General features: G+C 36.9%; 1 protein-coding gene across 3 annotated transcripts in view; it reads right to left on the bottom strand.

Annotated features, from left to right (window-relative positions):
* Positions 1–24731, bottom strand: part of ATG5 (autophagy related 5) — a 116978-nt gene that overhangs the window by 13859 nt on the left and 78388 nt on the right. For all 3 annotated transcript variants that reach the window (XM_036316883.1, XM_036316882.1, XM_036316884.1), the window contains one exon: positions 2783–2900. In XM_036316883.1, coding sequence (XP_036172776.1) covers positions 2783–2900 — 118 coding nt within the window. The remainder of the gene's footprint in view (positions 1–2782; positions 2901–24731) is intronic.

Here is a 24731-nt window from a genome sequence, read left to right as displayed (position 1 = left end):
GAGAAAGAAAAAAAATATACAGAACAGAGAAATTAATAAATGAAAGCCAATGCTTGCAGTGAGGTATGACGCTCACATCCCATCTCTGTTAGCAATAAAAATGATTAATCTCTTAATCATACTTCAAATGGAAAAACTAGTCTATATTCTCAAATCTTCAAGAAAGTAGCAAAACAGACAGGAAATAGGGGTTGTTTGTGTGTGTGTGTGTGTGTGTGTGTGTGTGTGTGTGTGTGTTTAAATCCTTACAGCACGGAGAAAATAAACTGGAACAGTGAGTATTCCTAAATCACTAACAGTTACAGAGAATACCCCAATCAAAATTTCTGTAACTTGACTTCAAAAATAAAAAAAAGTCTATCTCTGTAAGTACAGGAAAACAGCAATATTGGTTGTCTCTGTAGAGGGGAACTGGATTAGGGCTTCGTGAATAAAAGTTGAAAAGAAACTTTACTCTAAATTCCTTTAAGTACATTTTGATTTTAGAACTACATAAATATATTTTCTATCAGAAAATGATTTTTAAATCATTAACAGAATACAACACATAAAAGCTTTGATAATAGGACTTATCAAATTTAAATATTTTACTCTTTTAAAGAAAATTTAAAAACCAGACCCAGAGTAGGAAAAAATTACAAATCATATCTGATAAGGACTTATATCCAGAATATATAAATAACTCTCAAAATTCAGTAATAAGAAGACAAATAATCTATAAAAATTTGAGGAAAAGGTGTGAAGAGATATCTCATTACAAATGTCTAGTACATGAAAACACACTCAACTATATGCTAATGAGAATATAAAGAAACTAGAACTCCCAAACATTGCTGGAATGACTGTAAAATGGTGTAGCCAGTTTGGAAAAGTTTAGCAGTTTCTTAAAAAGTTTAACATAAATGTACCCTACTACCCAACCATTCCACTCTTAGGAATCAATCTATCCAAGAAAAATGAAAACATATGTCCACACAGTGATCTGTATGCAAACGTTCATAGCAGCATTATTCATAAAGGTGAAAAAGTGGTAGAAAACAAAAAGAGAATAAAAGGGGGGAAAAAGTGAAAAGGTGGAGCCTGGCCAGTGTGGCTCAGTGGTTTAGAGTCAACTTATGAACCAGGAGGTCACAGTTTGATTCCCGGTAAGGGCACATGCCTGGGTTGTGGGCTCAGTCCCCAGTGGGGTGTGTGCAGGAGGTAGCCAATGAATGATTCTATTCCTCTCCCCTTCCTCTCTGAAATCAATCAATCAATATATATGTATATGTATTTAAAAAGTAAAAAGGTTGAAACAATCTAAATGCCCACCAATTGGTGAATGAATAAATAAAATATAGTATATATACCCGATGGACTACTACAAAGGAATTAAAAAAAAAGAAACTACTGAATCACACTACAAATGGGATGAAACCGAAAACATTATGCTAACTGAAATAAAGCAATCACAATTTTGTGTGATCCCGTATATGTGAAATATCCAGAAGAGGCAAATTACAGAGACAAGAAGCAGACCAGTAGTTTCCTACAATTGACAGTGAGCCCAGATTAGCTGCAAACAAGCAAAACGAAACTACTGAGGTGATAGGAATGTTCTAAAACTAGATTGCAGTGATGAATGAACAACTCAATAAATTTACTAAAAGTAAAAATCATTAAACTGCCAAGAAATTATTTAATTGAAACTCTTACTGAAAACTAAAATTACACAGTAATGAAAATAGATTAAGATTGGAAGACAGTATGCTATGATTTAATGATCATAATTATGCTATGATTTAATGATCATAAATAACATTTCAGGTAATGACACAAAGAAAGAATTCAGTAATTGAAATTTTGAGTAAACACTTAACCCAGCATTAGAAATATGAAGGAGTGCAAGGCATCATCAAAAGCCTTAACTATATGGTCTAGTAGAATACTAGTACACTCATGACAAATGACAGCAAGACCTAATAATATATTTATAAACTCTTAAACCAATAAAACCTGTTCAATTTCAATAATTCTGAGTATTGGTCAATAATTTTTTGTTTAAATCAATCTCTGTTGGTATTTTAGATGCCCCTCGTCCCCTGCCCTCATTAAGCCTTTGTGCAATTCAGAAGTGCTAGATACACACAGGAATGCTAGAAAAGGCGGGCATATTTGATTAAGAAAAACAAACATTTTATTTTACTACCTCTTATTCCTTTAGAATGAAGAAACACAGTGGAAGATTAAAAATAGTATTTACCAGAACTGAATTTACAAATGAGAGGCCCAGGAAACCAAAGATGTGGTAAAGGGATAATTTAAGAACAATGTATTTTATTTGGCCAAAGAGAGTCAATTCCTTATTTTATTAGTGTCAGTAATTTATAAAATAAATTAAATATAAGTGCTTCTGTTTCAAAAGACTTTTCCCTAGAAAATAATGAAAATTTCTTCTGGCCCAGCTTACATGGGTCAGTGGTTGAGCTTCCACCCAGGAACCAGGAGATCACTGGTTCAATTCCTGGTCACGGCACATGCCAGGGTTATGGACTCGATCCCCTGCGGGGTAGGGCGGGTGACGGTAGAGGGCGCGGGAGTGCAGGAGGCAGCCAATTGATGATGTATGTTATTGTTTCTATCTATCTCTCTCCCTGTCTCTAAAAAAATCAATAAAAACATATTTTAGAAAAAAGAATTCTTCCTGAGGTAACTAGTAAAAGTTATAACTGCAGAATGCTTACGTTTACCTCAGTAACAAAGAGAAAGGAAAGAAATATTTTACTATGGCTAATTATATTACCTTCAGGAGCAATCGCAGAAGGACAGACTTCTTTGAGGAGATCTCCTAAAGTATGCAATTGTCCATCTGTAGCCACAGGACGAAAAAGCTTCTGAATGAAAGGTCGTTCAGTCGTTGTCTATTTGAAAATGAAGAAAGAATTCAAACAATTAAGTCTTTGTTACTACGAATAACAAATTAATAGATGAGAAATTTAAAGCTTGCTGTAGATTCCTCTGGATACAGTGCAATCAGAAACATACATCATCAATGTGGTATTATTGCCCAGAATGCTTAACATAAAGTCGAGTAAATCTAGCAATGAGGAAACAATCAAACCCAGACTGTGCAATGCTCTAAAAACGACTGGCCTAGAAGCCTCAAAAAAGTTTTCAGAGGCAATAAAAAATAAAACAAAAACAAAACAAAAACATTAAAAGAGACTGACAAGATATAACAATTAAATACAAAAAATAAACCTTGACTAAATACTGGATTGGAGAAGAAAAATTTAAAATTCAGCTATAAAAGACGTTTTTTGGAATAACTTGGGAAATGAGGAATAAAAATTAGACTTCATTAAATTAATGTCAAATTTCTTAGGTGTCAAAATTGTGGAAGGGAAGGGAAAGCAAATGTAGAAAAATGTTAACTACTGGTGAATCTAGATCAAGGATATATATTGTTTTAGTTGTTTTATTATTTTATCTTCTCTATATGTTAAAAAATTTTCAAAATAGTAAATACAGCAAGAGTTATTAGCACTATGTCTTAACTTATTGCTAATTAATTTTAATATTTCACCCACTTTTATAATTAAGTTTCATTTTCCTAAACTACCTCTACAGGAGCATGCCAATGATGATGGAAACCTCATCATGACACAGAGTGCAGAAGAGCTCTGGAATCAGCCAGTCTACTAACTGAAGTATTATTTATGAGCTTTATGATCTTGTACCCAGTTTCTTCAGAAATCTGGGACATTCCCTATTGCTTTTTAAAAAAATATGTATTTTTATTAATTTCAGAGAAGGGAGAGGGAGAGACAGATAGAAACATCAATGATGAGAGAGAACCACTGATTGGCTGCCTTCTGCATGCCCCACACTGGGGATTGAGCTGAAATCTGGGCACATGCCCTGATGAGTAATTCAAACCGTGACCTTCTGGTTCATAGGTCGACGCTCAACAAGTGAGACATGCCGGTCAGGCAATTCCCTATTTCTTAAGTTTGTGTGGGAATAATTAAGGAATTGTGCCAAGCACAGAGTAAGTTAATAAATAAATAAATATATGATAAAGAGAATAAAAATAACCTCCTCCCCTTGTTATTTTAACACATTGTGGACGGATCACGAGAATTATCATGTTTTCATATTACACAGTGTTTTACAAAGTATCATACTTTAAAAAGATATTAGCTTATAAGAACATGTAATAAATAACTTCAAAATGCAATGGGGAAAGAACCAAGATGGCAGCATAGGTAAACACCTGAACTTGCCACTGTGCACAACCACATTAAAACTACAACTAAAAGACAAAACGAATATCTTCCAGAACCACGGTAAGTCTGGCTGAGTGGAAATTCTTTAACTAGAAGAAAAGAGAAAAGCACATTGAGTCTGGTAGGAGGTGCAGAGGTGTGGAAGTGTGGAGGTCTGGAAGCAGGTGCACGTGAAAGGGGCTGGCAGCTGGGTATGCTGTTGTCTTTTTCAATCAGACAGGAGATACAAGCTCCCGACTGCTCTGAACTCCAGTTCCAGGTGACAATTTGGGGACCCAGACTCATACAGAGAGAAACTGCACTGTCTGGCATTGGGCCAGAACGTGAGGGTGGGTTTCTCACAGAGGTGCTTGCAGCGTTCACTGTTCCTGCACGGGGCCGCAGGACACAGACCCCGGGATCACTCAGAGGCAGAGCAGACTGGCAGCCATTGTGGTTTGCTCCACCCTGGTGATTCCCTGAGACCCCACCCCACCCAATTTACAACCCCACCCATGCTGTGCGCAGAGGCTTTTGCATACGAATGGCCTGGCCTTTCTCCGCCTAAAAACCTGTCAGACTATAGCTGGGTCAAAAAACCCTAGAACTTCCAAAAGAAGGCCTAAGGCTTGTCAGCAGCCTGCATTACATCACAGCTGCACCTCATCTGGGCACCTCCAAACCCCAAACAAAGAGGAGGAATCTGCAGATCTTTCTGTAACTCCGGCTGGGTGGCCTCAGGCAGTGGCTGACTGCACCTCCTTGGAGATCCAAGAGCCAGTGTACCCAGTGGTCAGAGTGAGAACATCCAGATTACAACTCTTCACATCCATAAGAGACACACTCAGGGGGCAGACTCAGTGAGCGCCAAAGCCCCACTGAAACAAGTCCTGCCCCATAAGGGTGTCTCCAGCACAGAAGTTCTCCATTGTAGACACAGCTGGTCCTCACAGCCAATTGACCTGGATGTCAATTCCTCCCAGTGATACCAACAGCAATCAAGGCTTAATTATAACAAGACTGTGCGCACAGCCCACAAAGGGGTGCACCAAGAGTGTCCGCCTCAGGTAATTAGGGAGGTTGAGCCACTGGGCCCTATAGGACACCTAGCATAGAAAGCCACTCTATCAACACAGGGAAGCAGCCAAAAAGTGGAGACAAAGAAACCAGTCACAAATGAAAGAAATGGAGGGAAGCAAACTACTGGATATAGAATTCAAAACCACGGTTATAAGGTTACTCAAGAATCTTCTAGAAACCTCTGAGAAATTAAGTGAGACCCTCAAGGATATGAAAAAGGACCAATTAGGAATTAAGCATACACTGACTGAAATAAAGAGTAATATACAGAGATCCAACAGCATACTAGAGCAGTGGTGGGCAAACTGTGGCTCGCGAGCCACATGCGGCTCTTTGGCCCCTTGAGTGTGGCTCTTCCACAAAATACTTACTTCTGTGCATGGGCCACAAAGTTTCAATCGCACTGTACGTGCACGCCCGCATGTGGTATTTTGTGGAAGAGCCACACTTAAGGGGCCAAAGAGCTGCATGTGGCTCACGAGCCTCAGTTTGCCAACCACTGTACTAGAGGATCCCAAGCATCAAGTCAAAGATTTGAAATATGAAGAAGCAAAAAACACGCAACCGGAAAAGCAAAAGGAAAAAAGAATACAAAAATATGAGGATAGTGTAAGGAGCCTCTAGGACAACTTCAAGCATACCAACATCCGAATTATAGGGGTGCCAGAAGAAGAGAGAGAGCAAGATACTGAAAACCTATTTGAAGAAATAATGACAGAAAACTTCCCCTACCTGGTGAAAGAAATAGACTTATAAGTCCAGGAAGCGCAGAGAACCCCAAACAAAAGGAATCCAAAGAGGACCACACCAAGACACATCATAATTAAAATGCAAAGGGCAAAAGACAAAGAGAGAATCTTAAAAGCAGCAAGAGAAAAACAGTTAGTTACCTACAAGGGAGTACCCATATGACCGTCAGCTGATTTCTCAACAGAAACCATGCAGGCCAGAAGGGAGTGGCAAGAAATATTCAAAGTGATGAATAGCAAGAACCTACAACCAAGATTACTCTACCCAGCAAAGCTATCATTTAGAATTGAAGGTCAGATAAAGAGCTTCACAGATAAGAAAAAGCTAAAGGAGTTCATCACCGCCAAACCAGTATTATATGAAATGCTGAAGGGTATTCTTTAAGAAGAGGAGGAAGAAGAAAAAGGTAAAGATAAAAATTATGAACAACAAAGTGACAACAAATACATATCTATCAACAGGTGAATCTAAAAATCAAGTGAATAAAAAAATCTGACGAACAGAATAAACTGGTGAACAGAATCGAATCAGGGGCATAGAAAGGGAGTGGACTGACAATTCTCGGGGGGAAGGGGGTATAGGGGGTGCGGGAAGAGACTGGACAAAAATCGTACACCTATGGACTAGGACAGTGTGTGTGTGGGGGGTAAGGGTAGGGGGTGGGGTGGGAACCGAGTGGAGGGCAGCTATGGGGGGAAAAAGAGGAACAACTGTAATAATCTGAACAATAAAGATTTATTTTTAAAAAATGCATGGGTATTTACTTTTAAGATGAGCCTTTAACATTTATGTAAAACGTTTTTTGTACTCATTCAATACAAACTTATCTGGTCATTGGGTAAAGCTGGCAATAAAACTAGTGGTCTGCAATGTGTTAAGCTGGTAGTTTTTATTTTAAACTTTGTGAGTGAAAACTTATAAAAACCTAAAAGTACAGAGTAATGCCTTATCTATATATATAAAAACCTAAAACCTAAATGACTGGCCAACCAGCTGACTGGCCGGTAGCTATGACACGCAATGACCACCAGAGGGCAGACACTTAATGCACAGGCATGGAAGCATGGAACAGACTGATGAATCTCAGATGGAGGTTGGAGGGGGGAAGAGATAAACCAATGATCTTATATGCATACTAGAGGCCTGGTGCATGAATTCATGCACTGGTGGGATCCTTCAGACTGGCCTGCAGGGATTGGGCCTAAACCAGCTCTCCGACATTCCCTGAGGGGTCCCAGATTGCAAGAGGGCACAATTAAGTGACCCCACTGGTGCACAAATCCGTGCACCAAAACCTGTAGTATATTATAAGAAAATGATCTCAACTATCTAGCCATTTAAGAAAATTTTGTTGCCCTAGCTCATCTGGCTCAGTGGATAGAGCATCAGCCTGCAGACTAAAGGGTCCTGGGTTCGATTCCGGTCAAGGGCACATGCCCGGGTTGCAGGCTCAATCCAGTAGGGGGCGTGCAGGAGGCAGCCGACCAATGATTCTCTCTCATCATGATGTTTCTATCTCTCCCTTTTCCTTCCTCTCTGCAATCAATAAAAATATATATTTTTTAAAAGTTAATTTTGTTTTCTTTTATCACAGAGGTATACCTCAATTCTCTGACATAATTGTTACAGATCTGGAAAAAAACAATCTGGTTTTAAATGCAGACATAACTAAAATATAGCAAAAAAGAAATGTGGTGCAAACATGTGAGCTGCCTTTTGCAACTTTACATTGTGCATTCAGTGGGTACATAATGTTAAAAATAATGTTCCAATAATACATTTGAGTGTTTGTGGCAAGTATGAAAAAATTTTAGAAAACAAAAACCTTGGTAATATGCATTGAATATAATACTACAATTCATTGCAATAATTGAATTCTATTTTTTTAAAATATGACTGATATCCTTCAATTTAGGAAGCTCATACTTTTCACACAAGATGAAAGTGAGAACAATATTGTGCCCAATCAAGGATAAACTATGTGAAGATAATAAAGGTTAGGTGACTTCAGAGAAGAAAGAAATGAATAGGGGACTGAAGTAATAATTTGAAATAGCCACCACCCATTTAGGGCTTTCTATCATCCAAGCAATGAAGAGGCTTTTAAGACTTTTTAGCAAAGGAAGTAAAGTGCTGAAAGAGGCTTTTCCTAACGGCTAATGGAAAGCAGCACTGTGTACAATGACTTGGTTAAGAGGTAACATCAGGATGACCGGTGAGAGGCTGTTTGAATAGTGCAAGCCTATGTGATGACATCTAGGACTGAGTCAGTGGAAAAGGAGGGGCAGGACTGTACCCCTAATTTAAGAAAACCAAACAAAAAACCCCCAAAACACAACAAAACCTAAAATGCATCATCCATAGTCTGATCTGAAAATAATCAAAGAAATCTTTTCAAGATTCAGTTGCCCTCTATTTAGTAACAAAATTGTGAAATGGCTTAGCTATAATAAAATAGTATATAACTAGAGGCCCAGTGCACGAAAATCGTGCAATGGGGTGGGGGTGGGGCGGTTCCCTCGGCACAGCCTGCACCCTCTCGCTGTCCGGGACCCCTCAGGAGATGTCCTGGGGAGATTGGGACTAAGCTGACAATCAGACATCCCTCTCACAGTCTGGGGCTCTCGAGGTCCGGGACCCCTTACCGCCTGCCTACAGCCGAGATGGGAGAGGCTCCCGCCACTGCCGCTACACTCACTGTGCTCGCCAGCCATGAGCCCGGCTTCTAACTAAGCGGCGCTCCCCTTGTGGGAACACACTGACCACCAGGGGGCAGCTCCTGTATAGGGCGGGGGTGGGACACGGGAGGCTGGCCAGTCAGGGAGGGACCACGGGAGGGCTCCAGGGCATGTCCGGCCGGTCTCGCTCATGGTGGCAAAGAAAATGGAGAGAAGAGATATAAGGGATGTGGATAAATGAGGTGACCTGAAAATAGATTTGCTTCATTCATTCATTTATTTGTTCATTCTTAATCCATCTCTTTCATTGTCTCAAGTACTTGTTAGAGATACTCAGAGAAAAATGAGTTGAGTTTCTGCTCTCACAAAGCTCTCTGACCAGCCCTAAGTAACTACTTTAACCTAGCAACTTAAAAATGTAGTCCCTCTCTGCCCTGGCTGGTGTTGTTCAGTGGTTAGAGTGTCAGCAATTCTGGTCAAGGCAGGTAGCTGGGTTGCAGACAACCAATTGATGTGGCTCTCTCACATCGATGTTTCTCTCTCTATTCTCTCCCCCTGCCCCCTCCCCTCTCACCCTCTAAAAAAAAAAAAAAATCAATGGAAAAAATATCCTCCAGTGAGGATTAATCACCCCCTCAAAAAGTTAGCCCTTCTCCCTAAGTGTCCACAGCCCCCATCCAGAACCATATCCTTTCAAATTCTTTCTGCTTCCTAGCCTGTTCTCAAACCTCCCAATTTCTGACCACATCGTACTTTCCTGACTATGGTCCCACTGGTCCCACTCTCTTGGCAGCACTCCAGTTTCACCTCTTAGATTCACTTCCTACTTCCTATTTTGGGTTAGGGCTGATTTCAAATGCTTAGGTAAATTCTTGCCTAGTCCAGTCAAACCCGGTGGTCTTTGCAACTAGGCACAGTTTTTATGGCTGCCCCCCATCCCCCAAACAGCTCAGATCTAGGCACTCAGAATCCAGCCATTAAAAAACAAAACAAAAAATTATCCCAATAGTAGTACCCTGGTTCAGGGCCTCTGACTAATGACCAGAGAGGGCAGGGGTAAATTATATCATAAATCTTCATTCATTAAACATTTATGGAGCACTTTCTAGGGTAACACTATACTATAGGATACAAAAATGAATAAAGCACACAAAAACAAATAATTATAATACAGTAATATGTACAGAAATATGTACAAAGCTCTACGAGAGAAAATTTTAAAGCACAAGCACGAAATTTAACTCTGGACCTTTTGGCAGCTAAAGCAAAAACAAAAATACCGCCCCCCCCCCCCAAAAACCATAACTGGTTACATAATTTCATTTTCTAAGAGTGGAAGATGTACCAGTAGGTACAAAGTAAAATATGCTAAGTGTAGTAGAATGTAATATATTAAAACAGTAGGGAGTTTCAAGAGAGGATGGAACCAAAGGAGGGAATATAGAAGGTCTTTAAGGTTCCAATGTGAAATAGATAAAATTTTTTAAAAAGAGAGAGATAGGCCTTCCAGGCATAGTTCAGCACCAATCCTTCCCTTTCATAAGGTGAGTAGCTGGAATTCAATGGTACCTGTGAGAAATTAGTGGATAAGGGAAGAAAAGTGGGATTAGGAAAGGTTTGGTTGAAATCCCAATTCACAACACAACTGACTGTGTACTGATGGCAAATATCATTAATCTTTAGGAGTCTGTTTCTGAATTTGAAAAATGGGAATAATATATATCTTTAAATGACTGCTATGATAATTAAATAAGATGAGATCCATAGAACATCTTATTAAATAGGTGCTTAACAATGATTATTTCTTTTCATTCCTCCCTTTTAAACCACTGTTACTAGTAAGTGTGGAACCAAAGGTAACACTATTTATTTAGTCTCTATAGAACCACTAGCAAAGAATGAAAAATAATTGGTATTTGACCATGAGTTCCGTTTGAAGTCTTGTTAATTAGAATATGTGGCACAAATAAAAACAGGGGTTTACACAGGATATGCTCCCAGACTTTATGAACAATGACACATGATATGTGCTTCTAACTGTCACATGCATATTTGGCCTAAGATATATTCATGCATGTCAAATTTTGCATCACATGCTTTTTAAAAGAAGCCTCATATTAAAATTAGCTTAAGAATATACACAATTACAATACATCATTAAGTAAAAAGATCAGACCATTTTCAAATGAATGCTTTTAGACCTTTACAGTAAACAGTCTTTTTGGTGGTGGGAAGTGGGGAACCAGAGGAGAGCGGGGCGGGGAGTCTGCGCCACTTAATCAGACGACTTTTATCCTCTACGTAGGGAAATAGGAGACTTGAAAATAAGCACTTTCTGTAGTTATGCTACCAGAGCCTGAAGTCCACTTTTAATATTCCCAACAATTCTAAAAAATAATAATTAACATTTAAAAAGCTGTCATTATTATAGTCAGGGACACTTAATCCTCAAAGCAGTAGTGTTTTAATTAAGACTATGATTAAATAAAAACACCATCAGAATTATATCCATACATCTGGTTTAAAGTTTATGTTTTGTCTTACTTAAACTTATATTTATTATAATTCTGTCTAGACAATGCCAATGTATTTTGTCACATAAATAGTTAAGGCAAATTTTCTTCAAATACAGGCAACAGTCTGTGTCTTCTTCATATCCTTTCATTGAATAGCATGTGTTGCAGGGAAGTACCATTTTTCTTTTGGTCAAGATGAGATCAATTTGGTGCTGTTTTGAGGCAGATTATAAAAAAGTTGTATTGCTTAAAAAATTTTATATGAAATTCTTAGTAAAGTAGCCAAATGAAAAGCTTTTTATAAAAGTGCTAGATATTGATGTTTTTAATAATTATCTAACTTCTTTAAAAGTTTCTCAAAAAAGATTTCAAAGCCATACCAAGGGAATCAGTTTAAATTTTACCTTCTATAGGAGTTTTAAAATATCTTTGCTAATTTTCCCAAAGCCACACTAAAAAGGTAAGATAATACAAAGGTAATGTAATTAATAAATTCTTTTCTACTGAAGAATGAAAGGACACTTTTATCTTATTATTTTTTTAATAATATATTTTTAAAATATATTTTTATTAATTTTAAAGAGGAAGAGAGAGAGACAGAGAGATAGAAACATCAATGATGAGAGAGAATCACTGATCAGCTGCCTCCTGCACGCCCCCTACAGGGGATCGAGCCTGCAACCCAGGCATGTGCCCTTGGCCAGAATCGAACCCAGGACACCCTTCAGTCCACAGGCTGTCGCTCTATCCACTGAGCTAAACCAGCTAGGGCAAAAGGACACTTTCACATATGAGTGACTTCTTTCTTTGTAGTATGCTCATATAAAATAATTAAGCAATACTTAAAATGTACAAATAAATCAAAATAGCAAGAAGAAACATTTGAGTAAAAGAGGTCTCAATGACCTCAGGCTTGAGATTCTGTTCTCTTGATGCCCAGTCAAGTGTTTTATCCTCTAGAAAAGTGCTTCTAAACCTAGGTTAGGATCTAGGAAGCTCTACAACGATCTCCAGGCCTCTGCGGGTTCTACAGTGAATGCTAAATAAAGTGCATAATATGGGAATATTGATAATTGTCTCTGACACAAATAATTGGCCTTGGATTTGGCAGTGGTTTCTTAGATATGACAACCCAAAAGGAGAAGCAATAAAAAAGTTGGACTTCATAAAAACTAAAAATCTATGTACTTCAAAGGACATCATCAAGAAAAGCAGAAAATCCAGTTTGGAAGAAAATATTTGCAAATCATATATCTGATAAGGGATTATTATCCAGAATACATAAAGAACTCTTACAATGCAACAATAAAAAGACAACACAATTTAAAAAATGAACACAGAATTCAAAGATATTTCTCCTAAGATAATATAAAAATGGCCAGTAAGCACATAAAAAGATGTTTAATTAGTAATTAGGGAAGTACAAATCAAAACCAAAATAATATGCCCCCTCATATCCACTAGGATGGCTATAATTAAAATGATAGAAAATAAGTATTGGCAAGAATGCAGACAAACTGGAACCCTCATACATTGCTGGTGAGAATGTAAAATGAAGCAGAAACTTTGGAAAACAGCCTAGCAAGTCCTGGAAAGATTAAACACAGTAATTATTTCTTAGAATGACCTAGTAAATTCCACTCTTTTTTTTTTTTTTTTTTTAATATATTTTATTGATTTTTTACAGAGAGGAAGAGAGAGAGATAGAGAGTTAGAAACATCGATGAGAGAGAAACATCGATCAGCTGCCTCCTGCACATCCCCCACTGGGGAAGTGCCCACAACCCAGGTACATGCCCTTAACCGGAATCGAACCCGGGACCCCTCAGTCCGCAGGCCGACGCTCCATCCACTGAGCCAAACCGGTTTCGGCTAAATTCCACTCTTAAGTATCTAATCTACCCAAGAGAATTGAAAATATATGTCCACACAAAAATTTGTTTATTAATGTCCATAGTAGCATTACTCGTAATAGCCAAAAGGTGGAAAAAATCCAAATGTCCATTGATTAATTCGTAAATGGAAATGTGATGTCTCCATACAATGGAATATTACTTGACCATAAAAATGAATGTATTGAAATATGCTACATCAATGAACCATGGAAATTTAATGCAGGTGAAAGAAGCAAGACATACTAGTAAAAAGCCATATATTATAAGACTAGAGGCCTAATGCACGAAGATTCATGCAAGAATAGGCCTTCTTTCCCCTGGCTGCCGGTACCGGCTTCCCTCCGGCACCCGGGACCCGGGCCTTCACTTCGGCCGCAGCCCTCCTGTAGCTCCCTCCACCCCCTGCACCCGCCCTCATAGCAGGCGTCTCACCCAGCTCCGGCCACTCTGTGCCTGCGTGTGATGCCCAGAGGCCTGCGTGGCCAGGGTGGGGTGGAACACCTGCATCATCGCCATGGTGATGGTGCAAACGTCCCAGCCCGGCCGCCACCATCTTTGTCAAGCCAATTTGCATATTCCCTCTTTATTGACTGTGGGGGCCATCTTTCGTCGCTAAGTGATGGTTAATTTGCATATTCCGTCTTTATTAGATATGATTCCTTTTATGCAAACTGTTCAGAATAGGCATATTCACAGAGATAGAAAGTAGATTAGTGGTTGCCATGGGCTAGAGCAGGGGTGGGCAAACTTTTTGACTCGAGGGCCACAATGGGTTCTTAAACTGGACCGGAGGGCTGGAACAAAAGCATGGATGGAGTGTTTGTGTGAACTAATATAAATTCAAAGTAAACATCATTACATAAAAGGGTATGGTCTTTTTTTCCAATAGTTTTATTCATTTCAAACGGGCCGGATCCGGCCCACGGGCTGTAGTTTGCCCACGGCTGGGCTAGAGTGAAGGTGATAGCTAATGGGGTATGGAGTTTCTTTTTGGGATGATAAAAATGTTCTGGAATTATAGCATGTCCTCGAATAATGTCATTTCATTATAACATTGATGGATGATGGAGGAACTTAACTCTTCTTTGTATCAATTAGCCTATGGTAAAACTGCTTTCATTATATATTGTTTCCCTTAAAGTTGCAGAACCTATCAAATACATTAAATGAGGACTACTGTATGTGGTAGTAATGGTTGCACCAACTCTAAATATTCTAAAAAGAAATAGATAAAATACCCTTTAAAGGGGTGAACTTTATGGTATCAAACTTCTACCTCAATAAAACTGTTATTAAAAAGTAAATGTAGCCCGGCTGGTGTGGCTCAGTGGTTGAGCCTTGACCTATGAACCAGGAGGTCACAGTTCGATTTCCAGTCAGGGTACATGCCCAGGTTGTGAGTTCGATTCCCAGCAAGGGGCATGCAGGAGCCAGTCAATGATTCTCTCTGACCATTGATGTTTCTATCTCTCCTCTCCCTTCCTCTCTGAAATCAATTAAAAAAAATTTTTTTAAGTAAAAGTGCTCATGTGGGTGATAGGGGAGTGCTTCTAGGATGGTAGCCCAGATTCATCATAGTCTGATTTATAACTATTCATTATACATGTTGGTTTCATAAGTTTTTAGGAAATAATCTATTTTCAAAAATTTATAATGCTTAAAAATTTTTTTGAAGGTCAAGAGCCCCAAACAATAAGGATCAGAGAAATACTCGTCCTCATCAATTCAAATAATTACAGGTTTAAGAAATTTTCTAGCATCATGGCAATTTAAAAAAATTTATTTGGTAATTTAAATAACTGCTTTGTTCAGCAAAACACATTTAAAACTCATGTTCTGACACTTAAAACGAAGCCAAAAAGTTGTGAAATTACAAAATGCTCATTTAAAAGGGGGAAAGTTTACTAAAGTAGATTCAGATTTTAATAATAAGTAATCTATCTTACCAATACAGTGTATGTACCATTTAAAAAAAACCTCTTTATTCATAAAAGTACTGCCCACATTGTAGGCTCATTATGTCTACTGTTTCTGAGCTTCCCCAGAACCCTCTCTACCAGTCAGGATGGCAAAGGAACTCATCATCCTACTTCCTTCCTCACTAGCTTGGAAGCTCTGATTCCCAACCACACTCCTGTGACCAAAAAGGGGGGAGGGGGGGGGCATACTCTGCACAAAAAGGAACTCTTCCCCTTGCAGATTCTCGAGTTAGCATCTGGAATGATACAGGAAAAATACTACAAATGCAGTTAGGGTTTATAATACTGATATTATAGTTCAATTTTATTATTAATTATATAGCCTATCCTAGAAATTTCATTATTTGTAATACAAGTCTCTATCTCCATAAAAAAATCAGATTTTTGGAATACAGTAAATGAAGACAAGGCTCTCTACAGAATTCAAAGCAGGCTGATGTTCCCAACAGCATCTTATTTCAAGATAATCTGACATCACCAATTCGGCAAATGAAATTACAGTTTCTTTTCCATAATAGAGGTTTTAAAATAGCATAAATATGTTGTTATTTAGTACAAGGAAATGGTGACTTTTAAATAGGGTATGAAGAGGATTGTATATACATCAAAGGTTAATTCTTGTATAACTTAAGTAACAGTTTATCCATCTGAGAAAAGGAAGACTGTGGTGAGCTGAGGGGTTGCACAAGAAGCATTCTGCTCCAAAGAATTCATTAGCAAAAGAGGATACAGTGTGGCTAAAAGCTATAATCACTGTACTTAATTTAAAGTCCTCTTAGGAACCAGGTCTTAAAAGATGATAAACTTGGCCTCATGAATAGTTATCAGCCAAATTTCAAAATGAGTGCAAGAGTATGTTATTCCAACTTAAAAGATAGTGCTTTACGTAAGGAATTTTATTTACTGTTCCAAAAACAGCATCATTATTCCCAAGAATTAATTAAAATGAAAGGAAACCTTCCTTACGACACAGAATGATTATAATAATATTTAATGTGAATGCTGTTAAAACATTCCAAGTAATAAAACTAATCGTTTACATGGGCTATGGCTTAGGAAGGCATGGAAATGCAAAGTTTTAAAAATTTTAAAACGATAATGTGGTAGGGAGAAAAACAAATTTTTAGTTCCACTCCATTAAGGATTCCTCAAACAATGTAGAAACCAGAGTTCAAGTTATACTTTGATGTGTAGATCCTTTTGAAAGCTACTCTACCCTGTTTTATATGAAGCATCTGCAGCTAAAATGAACACCTACTGAAGAGTATGGATGCTGCATTACATAAGCAGACGTCAGAACTGTCTGTCCCAAGCTGATTCTAAGTTACTTTAAACATGTATACACGCAGAGTCAGAAATTAGCTATGGCTTACCTCTTAGAAGTAACAGATAATTACCCTCATCATGATGAAAAGGATTTTAAATGTAAACTAATAGAGGTATTTTTCCTTCAGCAAAGCTCTGCTTTTAAAAGTTCAAAACTTTAATTAAAATAGGAAGTGCTTTAGTATGTAGTAAAGACACTCTTCAAATTAGTGAGGCAGAGAAAAGGAAGGACTCTGTCAAGGAGGAAAGGTGGGACAGAAAGATAAAAAAGGGAGGAGAAGAAAAAAGGGAAAGGAAGGAAGACTAAAAGGATAGAATTACCTATTGAAATACATTATTTCCTTCAAATTTTAAACAGCACAAGAACCACACTGGATTTCTGAGTCTTTAGCTTTGAAAACATGCTATTTCTTTAAATATATGTTAATTTTCCACAATTCAAACGTAATTTCCATTGACGATGCTTTGAGGCCAAGTTTAATATGGTGTAAAACATGGCTAAATGAAGTTTGAGAATAACACACATTAGTTTTATTTCTCAAAGTTTCGTGCACATTAACTCAGCCACATATCTAATATCCAAATCACTCAGTGAACTCAATCATTATTTGAAATCTTCAGCTTACTAATTCTTATAATTTCACTAGTTCAATTTTAATTATGTTTTGTACATAAATGTGTCACAACATATGCATGCAGACAGGTGACTTTCATGAAAAGATCACACCCAAAGTAGACATACGGTCTACTCAAATATGGTTTCCAAATGTAGATCCAATGCTGTTGAAGTTAATTATGATCAGACTTATCATTCCATTGATAGAGACCTCTCTCTACCCCTACCCCCTCAGCAATACACTCAAACAGTGGCTCTTTGAACCAGCATTGACCCTCTTTTAAATTTATAGCCTTTTTTGAAGCAGACTTTTGAGAGATGCATTCTGTTTAAGAACAAGATATACAGTACTTTGTAAAATGCTCCCAAGGCATCAAAGTAAGATAATACTATTGAATGTTTAAACTAGGCTATATTTCTTAACTGAGAATTAACATTTTAATATATCACAATCTGTAAAAGAAGCAACTTGCCTAAAGATTTGAGGAGTTTCAAGTATGTATATCATTATCTGGTATCTATATGTAATATCAATATAATTGAAAATACACACATCAATATATCTATACATACATGCCTGTATTTATATGTATAATCTCTTTATGTGCTTGTCTTATCATTATGAACAATCTGTATGGATCACAAAACCAAAAGTATTATATAGCCCCCATAAAACCTTAAAAATTAAAAACAAAACAAGTATGACTCAACAACTAAGACATATACTTAATCAGAGAGCATGGTATGCCAAACAAATTTTCCAAGATCAAATCAGAAATAAAGAATGGGATATTGGCTTTTGTATTTTTACTTCGTTTTTACTTCTAATATTCCTAAATAATCATCCTATATATTACCTACTTAAAATTATTAGCAAGTAGTTATTTTAAAAGTATGAGTAATTAGATCAAAAGTAACTCTCATATTTACCCAAAAGAAGGAACCACTACTAAGAATCAAAGCCTAGTAATTCTGTTCTTAACAGACAGGTGCTGTGTGTTCTGGCATGTTATATGAAAATCAGTTATGAGAAGAACAGAAAAAAAATCAGAAGGTAGTTTTCACTATTGGAATAGATAAATGATTAAGCAAATTTCCTTACACCATGAAATTGTCAACAGATTAAATAACCACCTTAAGGGGCACCATTTCTGGATGCTGGCATTTTCTGAGGTGAAAAGAAAAGGGAATTGAGAAAAAAAAAATGTGATCATGACACAAAGCAATTTTGGTTTTAGAGATCTTTTTAAATAGTAGGCTGAAGGAATGAACATTCTTTGCACAGGAACTAAGCTTAGACTGGCAACTGCCAAGACCTTCTGAGGCCATCAGTAAATCGGGACTCTAACATCCATGTCAGGGAAAGACGGGGGACTGAGTCAGTCACTAAGGCAGCAGCCTGCCTGACTGTTCTACATGGCTATTTCGGGCATATATTACCCGGGTTGACTATTCCTCCAAGAAACTCAAATATTAATGGTAATCTGAGGTGCCTTAATAAAGAATAATAATAAACCAAGAAGTAAACTTAATTGAAAAATGTTTTTGTAAAAGAGTTATATACTAAGATCTTATTTTGTGATGTAAATACTATTGAGTACTTCGGTATGAACAGCTGTTTTCATTTTAGTCAGCAGTTATAACTTTTTGAGCCATCTCACATTTAATCTGAGCTTTTGTTAAATTTCAAACTGACCAACTGGAGTTTAACTCATTTTCACTATATCTACTCATAATCTCAAAAGGGTATCAAGGAGAGGTGAAATGATCAAAAGCAGAGAATGAGGAAAAAAATACATATCAATAACTGACAGTAAGGTTAACTTTTACATATGCTAGAATACTATAAAAAACACATTAAACATCTTACTACAATCAAGAATTTCTTTGTGGAGGAAGCTAAAAAAATTAATTTTAGTGAAATAATTAAGACCATCTTATAATAAATCCATCTCTTTTAAAATGAGGTATTTAATAATTTAGTTTCTAATATTACTCCATACATGCTTGGAGAGTTCATGTTTTAATGTGATAACTAAAACTTGCTTAATTGGTAATTAGAAAAATAACATTCTGTAAATAAAAGAGACACAATTTTAGCTATCTGTTTCAATCTCTTCACACTAAAGGCAGGATGTTATGTTTTTACTTTCTGTCCATGCATTTTCTCTATTAGAAGAAAAAATGGAATAAAGGCAGGAAGCAACCAAAAGGGTGGAATAAAAAAGGAGCCTGATGTGTGTTGAAATTGGAAAAATCTCAAATGGAAAGCTATGATACAAAAGGGTAAAAAAAATAAAAGTAATAAACTTTACAATATATCAAAGAGAACAGTCATAAAGACGGTGGGCTCTGTGGCCATACTACCTGGGTTCAAATCCCAGCTCACCTACTTACTAAGCTGAGTAACCCTGGGCAAGTTCAATAACCAACCTTTATCTCAATTACCATATTTATAAAATGGGACAGTACTAGCACATATCACAGAGAACTATAGTGAACATTATAGAATACATATAAAATATTTAAAATAGTATCTGGCAAATAGTAAAGTACATAATAAATGTTAGCTACTATTGTTACTTGTCTATAATTACCAGCAGTACTTTTTTTAATCTTAGAAATATTAAATAAAACAATGAACTAGCTTAGTGCAACAAATTAATAATGAGAAAATACTGATTTTATTTAATAATAACTTTAGTAGTTTGTGATAATAATTTTGGATTATTTTCATTTTCCTAGCAATAAATTAGAGAAAACATTTGCTATCATATTATCTGCATTATCTTGTAACTAATAAATAATGCAAAATTTTAAAAGCTCTGATAAATATCATTTGCTCTCATCCAACACTTAAAAAACAAAATAGCAAATCATCTGCATCAAAAAGTTCCCATCCCTATATATGACAATTGTTTTAAAAAATACCTGCCAAATAACCTAATAGTACTTGCTTTTATTTTTCAAAAAGCCACACAGGAAGCAATTTCAATCTAAAACCATCTCAGAGAGTAGTGGCTAGCTTATTTTTATTTAGCAAGGGCAATCAAAACTTGCTGTGTTGGGCTGCCCCCTACAGGTCTCAATTTACCAATTTCTTTTAAAAGGTGCACATGTAGAGAATATCATTTGAGTTTTACATTAAGATTAGTAATACTAAAAAATATTAATACAATGCAAAGTAGTATTACTAGTTAGTTCATTCATCCATTCAAGCAGAAAATGAAACATCTCTGAGAAACATCTATAAAGATACAAAGAGAAATGAAGCAATTCCTTCTTCAAGAATTCATAAGTTAATGCTTACATAGATTTCAACAGCTCTACAGTAAAATACTGCAACATAGCTTAAGAAATAGCTATATTGGATTACAATGTGTATATAAAAAAATAACTCGTCTAGACATTCAAGACCCAAGTTCTACTTCCATTTCTGCATCAAATATTCAGTTGAACATTGGATAAGAGTTTTGTGCAACTTCTTACATCTAAAATTAGGAGGTTGACTCAGATGATTCCCAAAGGCTTCCTTTGGTTCAAATATTCTATAATTACATTTGCCGTACTAAATACTAGACAGAAATGTTTTAAAACAAAGTGAAGAGAAAGAAGAAATAGTTTCTACATGATAATGAAGGGTTGGAGAACATATGAAGAAATCAAGAAAGACTTCTTGGGGTTAGTGACATTTGAGGTGAATTTAGAAGCATTCTGGGAGTAGATGTTATTCCTAGAAGGAGTGAACATTTTAAGAAAATGAAACATCAAAGCATGTGTTGGGAACAACGTGTGATGGTTGGTATCCGTTTTATGAAAATCAAACTAACAGGAACTAAAAGTGCAAATGGCAAGAAGGAGATAAATACAAATGTTTTTAGTACATTACAACATACAATTCTAGGAAACGATCAAAAGTGATTCCAAGGTATTGAGTCTGCCAACTTGAAGTGGTAAAGACATAGGGAACTAAAACAGAAAGAGAGGTTATGTGAGTATCTGGTAGTGATGAGAAGCAGATTTGGGGGACCAAATAGACCTCACAGAGAAAAATATGCTAAGACCAGAAATATACTGATAAATGTAGGGAGCTACTTATTAGCTATGTTCCACTAGTCATAAAAACAAAAACCTATAGGAGGCATGACAAGCCACCATCATTGCTGATAAAATAATTCACAGCAAAATATATTGATTTAAGTCAATAATAGCTAATAACATACAACAAATAATTTGCAAATTATTTACTACATACCAGGCACAAGACTGTATTAAGAAAATTACATATAATCCTCATAACAACTACATAAAATATTATTATCCCTCTTTTACAGATTATAAAATTGAGGTCCAGAGATGTAAAGTGAATGGCCCAAATCACACACCTAGTTGGGATATAAATAAAAACTTCTCTATCTTAACCACTGGCTATATTAATGAATGTTACAGATTAAATTCTTCCAAAATTTTTCCATTTATCAGAGATATTATGTGGCAGAAAATCCCAAAATAATCAGGAATGTATGACTTTTACAAAAAGTAATCATCTATCATTTATAGTAATATTCATGTTTCTTAAGCAATATACAGAGTTAAAATTCTTATGTTTAGAAATAATCTAAAAAGCTTAGAAAACTCCTTAGTGTTTATTCTCTTCCCTAAATTTCATAAAAACCTAATCTAACCAGAAGGGGCTTGATCTGATTGGTTTAATTTGGATGCAATTATGTAAGTAATTTCCAGGACTCTCTCCAGCCCATAATCTGACTGATTACCTAATTTTAAAACCTTACTAAGGTATAAAATTACATACAATAAAATGAGCACATTTTAAGTGTATAGTTCAAACTGTAACAAACTGTTACAGTTTTAAGACCATCACCCTAACAAGATATAGGACATTTCCATCATCCCCAAAGTTCCCTTTTGCCCTTTTTCAGTCCATCCCCATCCTTCCCTCCCACTTGGTCTTTCTTTCTGTCGCTACAGATTAATTTTGCCTGTTCTAGTATTTCAATAATTCAATTTTTAAAATAATTAAGACTCCAACTCATTTCAGAAAATAATTCAAGAGTTAGCATTGAAATACAGTGCACAAAAAAGGAAATTTTAAAAATTAAAGCAAAATAAAACCAAAGAGCCAAAACCGGTTTGGCTCAGTGGATAGAGCGTCGCCCTGCGGACTGAGAGGTCCCAGGTTCGATTCCGGTCAAGGGCATGTACCTGGGTTGTGGGCACATCCCCAGTAGGGGATGTGCAGGAGGCAGCTGATCGATGTTTCTCTCCTCTCTCATCGATGTTTCTAACTCTCTATCTCTCTCCTTTCCTCTCTGTAAAGAATCAATAAAATATATTAAAAAAAAAAAACAAAAAAAAAAACCAAAGAAAAGAATGCTGGACTCTACTTCTCTTTTAAAATTCAAATCACAGTACTTCAAAGAAGTCTTCATTAATTGAACCAACTTACACCCAGAGAGCATTAATCTCATATGCAATGGCTAAAATCTCAATAAAAACATTCACCTTCTTGCAAAAAATGATATTCTTTTATACTATGCACATGTGTATACACCATTTTGAGATAGATGTGCACTCTAGTCCCTGTTACATGGCTCACTAGCTGTGTGTCCTTTATTTATCATTAACTTCCATCTCATAAAAAAAAAAAAAGCCCAGCCAGCTTGGCTCAGTGGTTGAGCATTGACTTATGCATTGACTTATGCCCCATGCAGACTGCTGTTTGGTCGTTGCGTGAGGGTGTCCCAACCAATTTGCATATTACCCTTTTATTAGTATAGAATATAGAAAGGACACTGTAGAGAATTAAATAAAATGATTTTAAAAGTCAAATGGAAGAATGAAGAATACTAGTAAATATGAAGCCTGGCCTGAGTGGCTCAGTTGGTTGATCCTAGTTCCATGCATCCAAAGGTTGCCGGTTTGATCCCCAGTCAGGGAGGGATCACAGGGAAGACAACCAATCGATGTTTCTCTCTCTCTCTCTCTCTCTCTCTCTCTCTCTCTCTCTCTCTCTCTCTCTCTCTCTCCCCTCCCACCCCCCCATCCTCTCTCTAAGCATCTCCTAGGGTGAGGATTAAAAAAGAAGAATAAACATGAAAAGGATGAGAAAAAAGGGGGTGAATTTCACCAGTATATATCAGAGGACTAAAGTCACATAAAAATAATGCTGGCATAAGAATAAACACATAGTCCAGAAACAGATCCTAGTAGTCCAACTATTTTAATGTAAAACAGAGGTGGCATTTTTATCCAATAAGAAAAGGACAGTTTATATCAGGAGTCAATATACTATGGCCTGAAAGCCAAATGGTGCCCTTTGCCTGTTTTTGTTAAGCAAGTTTTATTGGAACACAGCCATGCCTATCATCTGCAAATTGTCTATGGCTGCTTTCATGCTATAGTTGCGACACAGACCATCTGGCCTGCAAAGCTGAAAATATTTACTATCTGGCTCTTTAAAGAAAAAGTTTGCCAACCTTTAGTTTATATAATAAATGACTCTATTACAGTCAGCTATAACCTAGAAGAAAACAGAACTGTACCCCTATATCTCACACAGTATTTAAAAATAAGTTCCAGATCAATTAAAGACACACAGACACACACACACACACACACACACACATCTATATCTATATGAAATCAATCTTACAAAAAAGTTAGGTAACAAAACTATGTATAACCTGTAACTGAATGGGGAGAGGCCTTCTTAACAAATAAAGAAATCATGCACAACAAAGAAAAAGATATAGTTGGCTATATAAAGAGTTAAAAACTTTTTTATATAAAGATAGTATAAAAATCAAGATAAATCTTATAGTTGTGATTACTTTTAAAAAGTGATTTACAGAAATAGTTAAATTCAGGGTAGGGGAAAAGTAGGTTTACAGTTGTGAGTACACAAAACACAGTTTATTCCTGTATTATTATTAATTATTGTATTATATTACTTATTTGTATTACAACTGTAAACCTTCTTTTGCCCTAGCCTGGATATAAAAAATAATCCTAATATATAAAAACTCTAGGTCGCAATGACCGGTCACGACCGAGGTTCAACCAACCAGAAGTCAGTCCTGCAGTCAGTGATGGGTTGCTGTGGAAACCCAGTGCTGACTGCTTCCACTGCAGGCGCAGTGCCCCAGCACTGACTGCTGAGGGGGCTGCAAATCGGGGCCAGAGAGAGAGGCCTGAAGAGAGAAGCAGGGACTGATCCGTTACCTCTATGGCAGCTTTAATCAGCACTTGCCTCTCTCTTTCTCTCCTAGTCTGGCCAGCAGCCGAGCCTCCATTTCTCTCCAGGCTTCCACACGGGCTGCTGATCAGCCCCACCTTTCTGATCAGGCCCCGTTGATAGACCCAGAGACACTGATTGGCAATAGAAACCGACTAATCAGAGCCAAATCTGGGTGAAGTGTGAGGAACCAATGGCTGCCTAGGAGGCGGAGCTTTGATGCTGACTGACATAGAAACTGACCAATCAGAACTAAATTGGCCGGCAGAGGAGGGCAGTTGAGGGAGAGATAAGACCTGCAGGGGAGGGCAGTTGGGGCAAGATCAGGCCGGCAGGGGAGGGCCATTGGGGGCAACCAGGCCTGCAGGAGAGGGCAGTTGGGGGCGAGA

Source organism: Myotis myotis, unplaced genomic scaffold (assembly GCF_014108235.1).
Source record: "Myotis myotis isolate mMyoMyo1 unplaced genomic scaffold, mMyoMyo1.p scaffold_m19_p_7, whole genome shotgun sequence".
Lineage (NCBI taxonomy): Eukaryota > Metazoa > Chordata > Mammalia > Chiroptera > Vespertilionidae > Myotis > Myotis myotis.
Note: the sequence above shows the minus strand (reverse complement) of the source record. Positions and strands in the feature narration are given on the sequence as shown.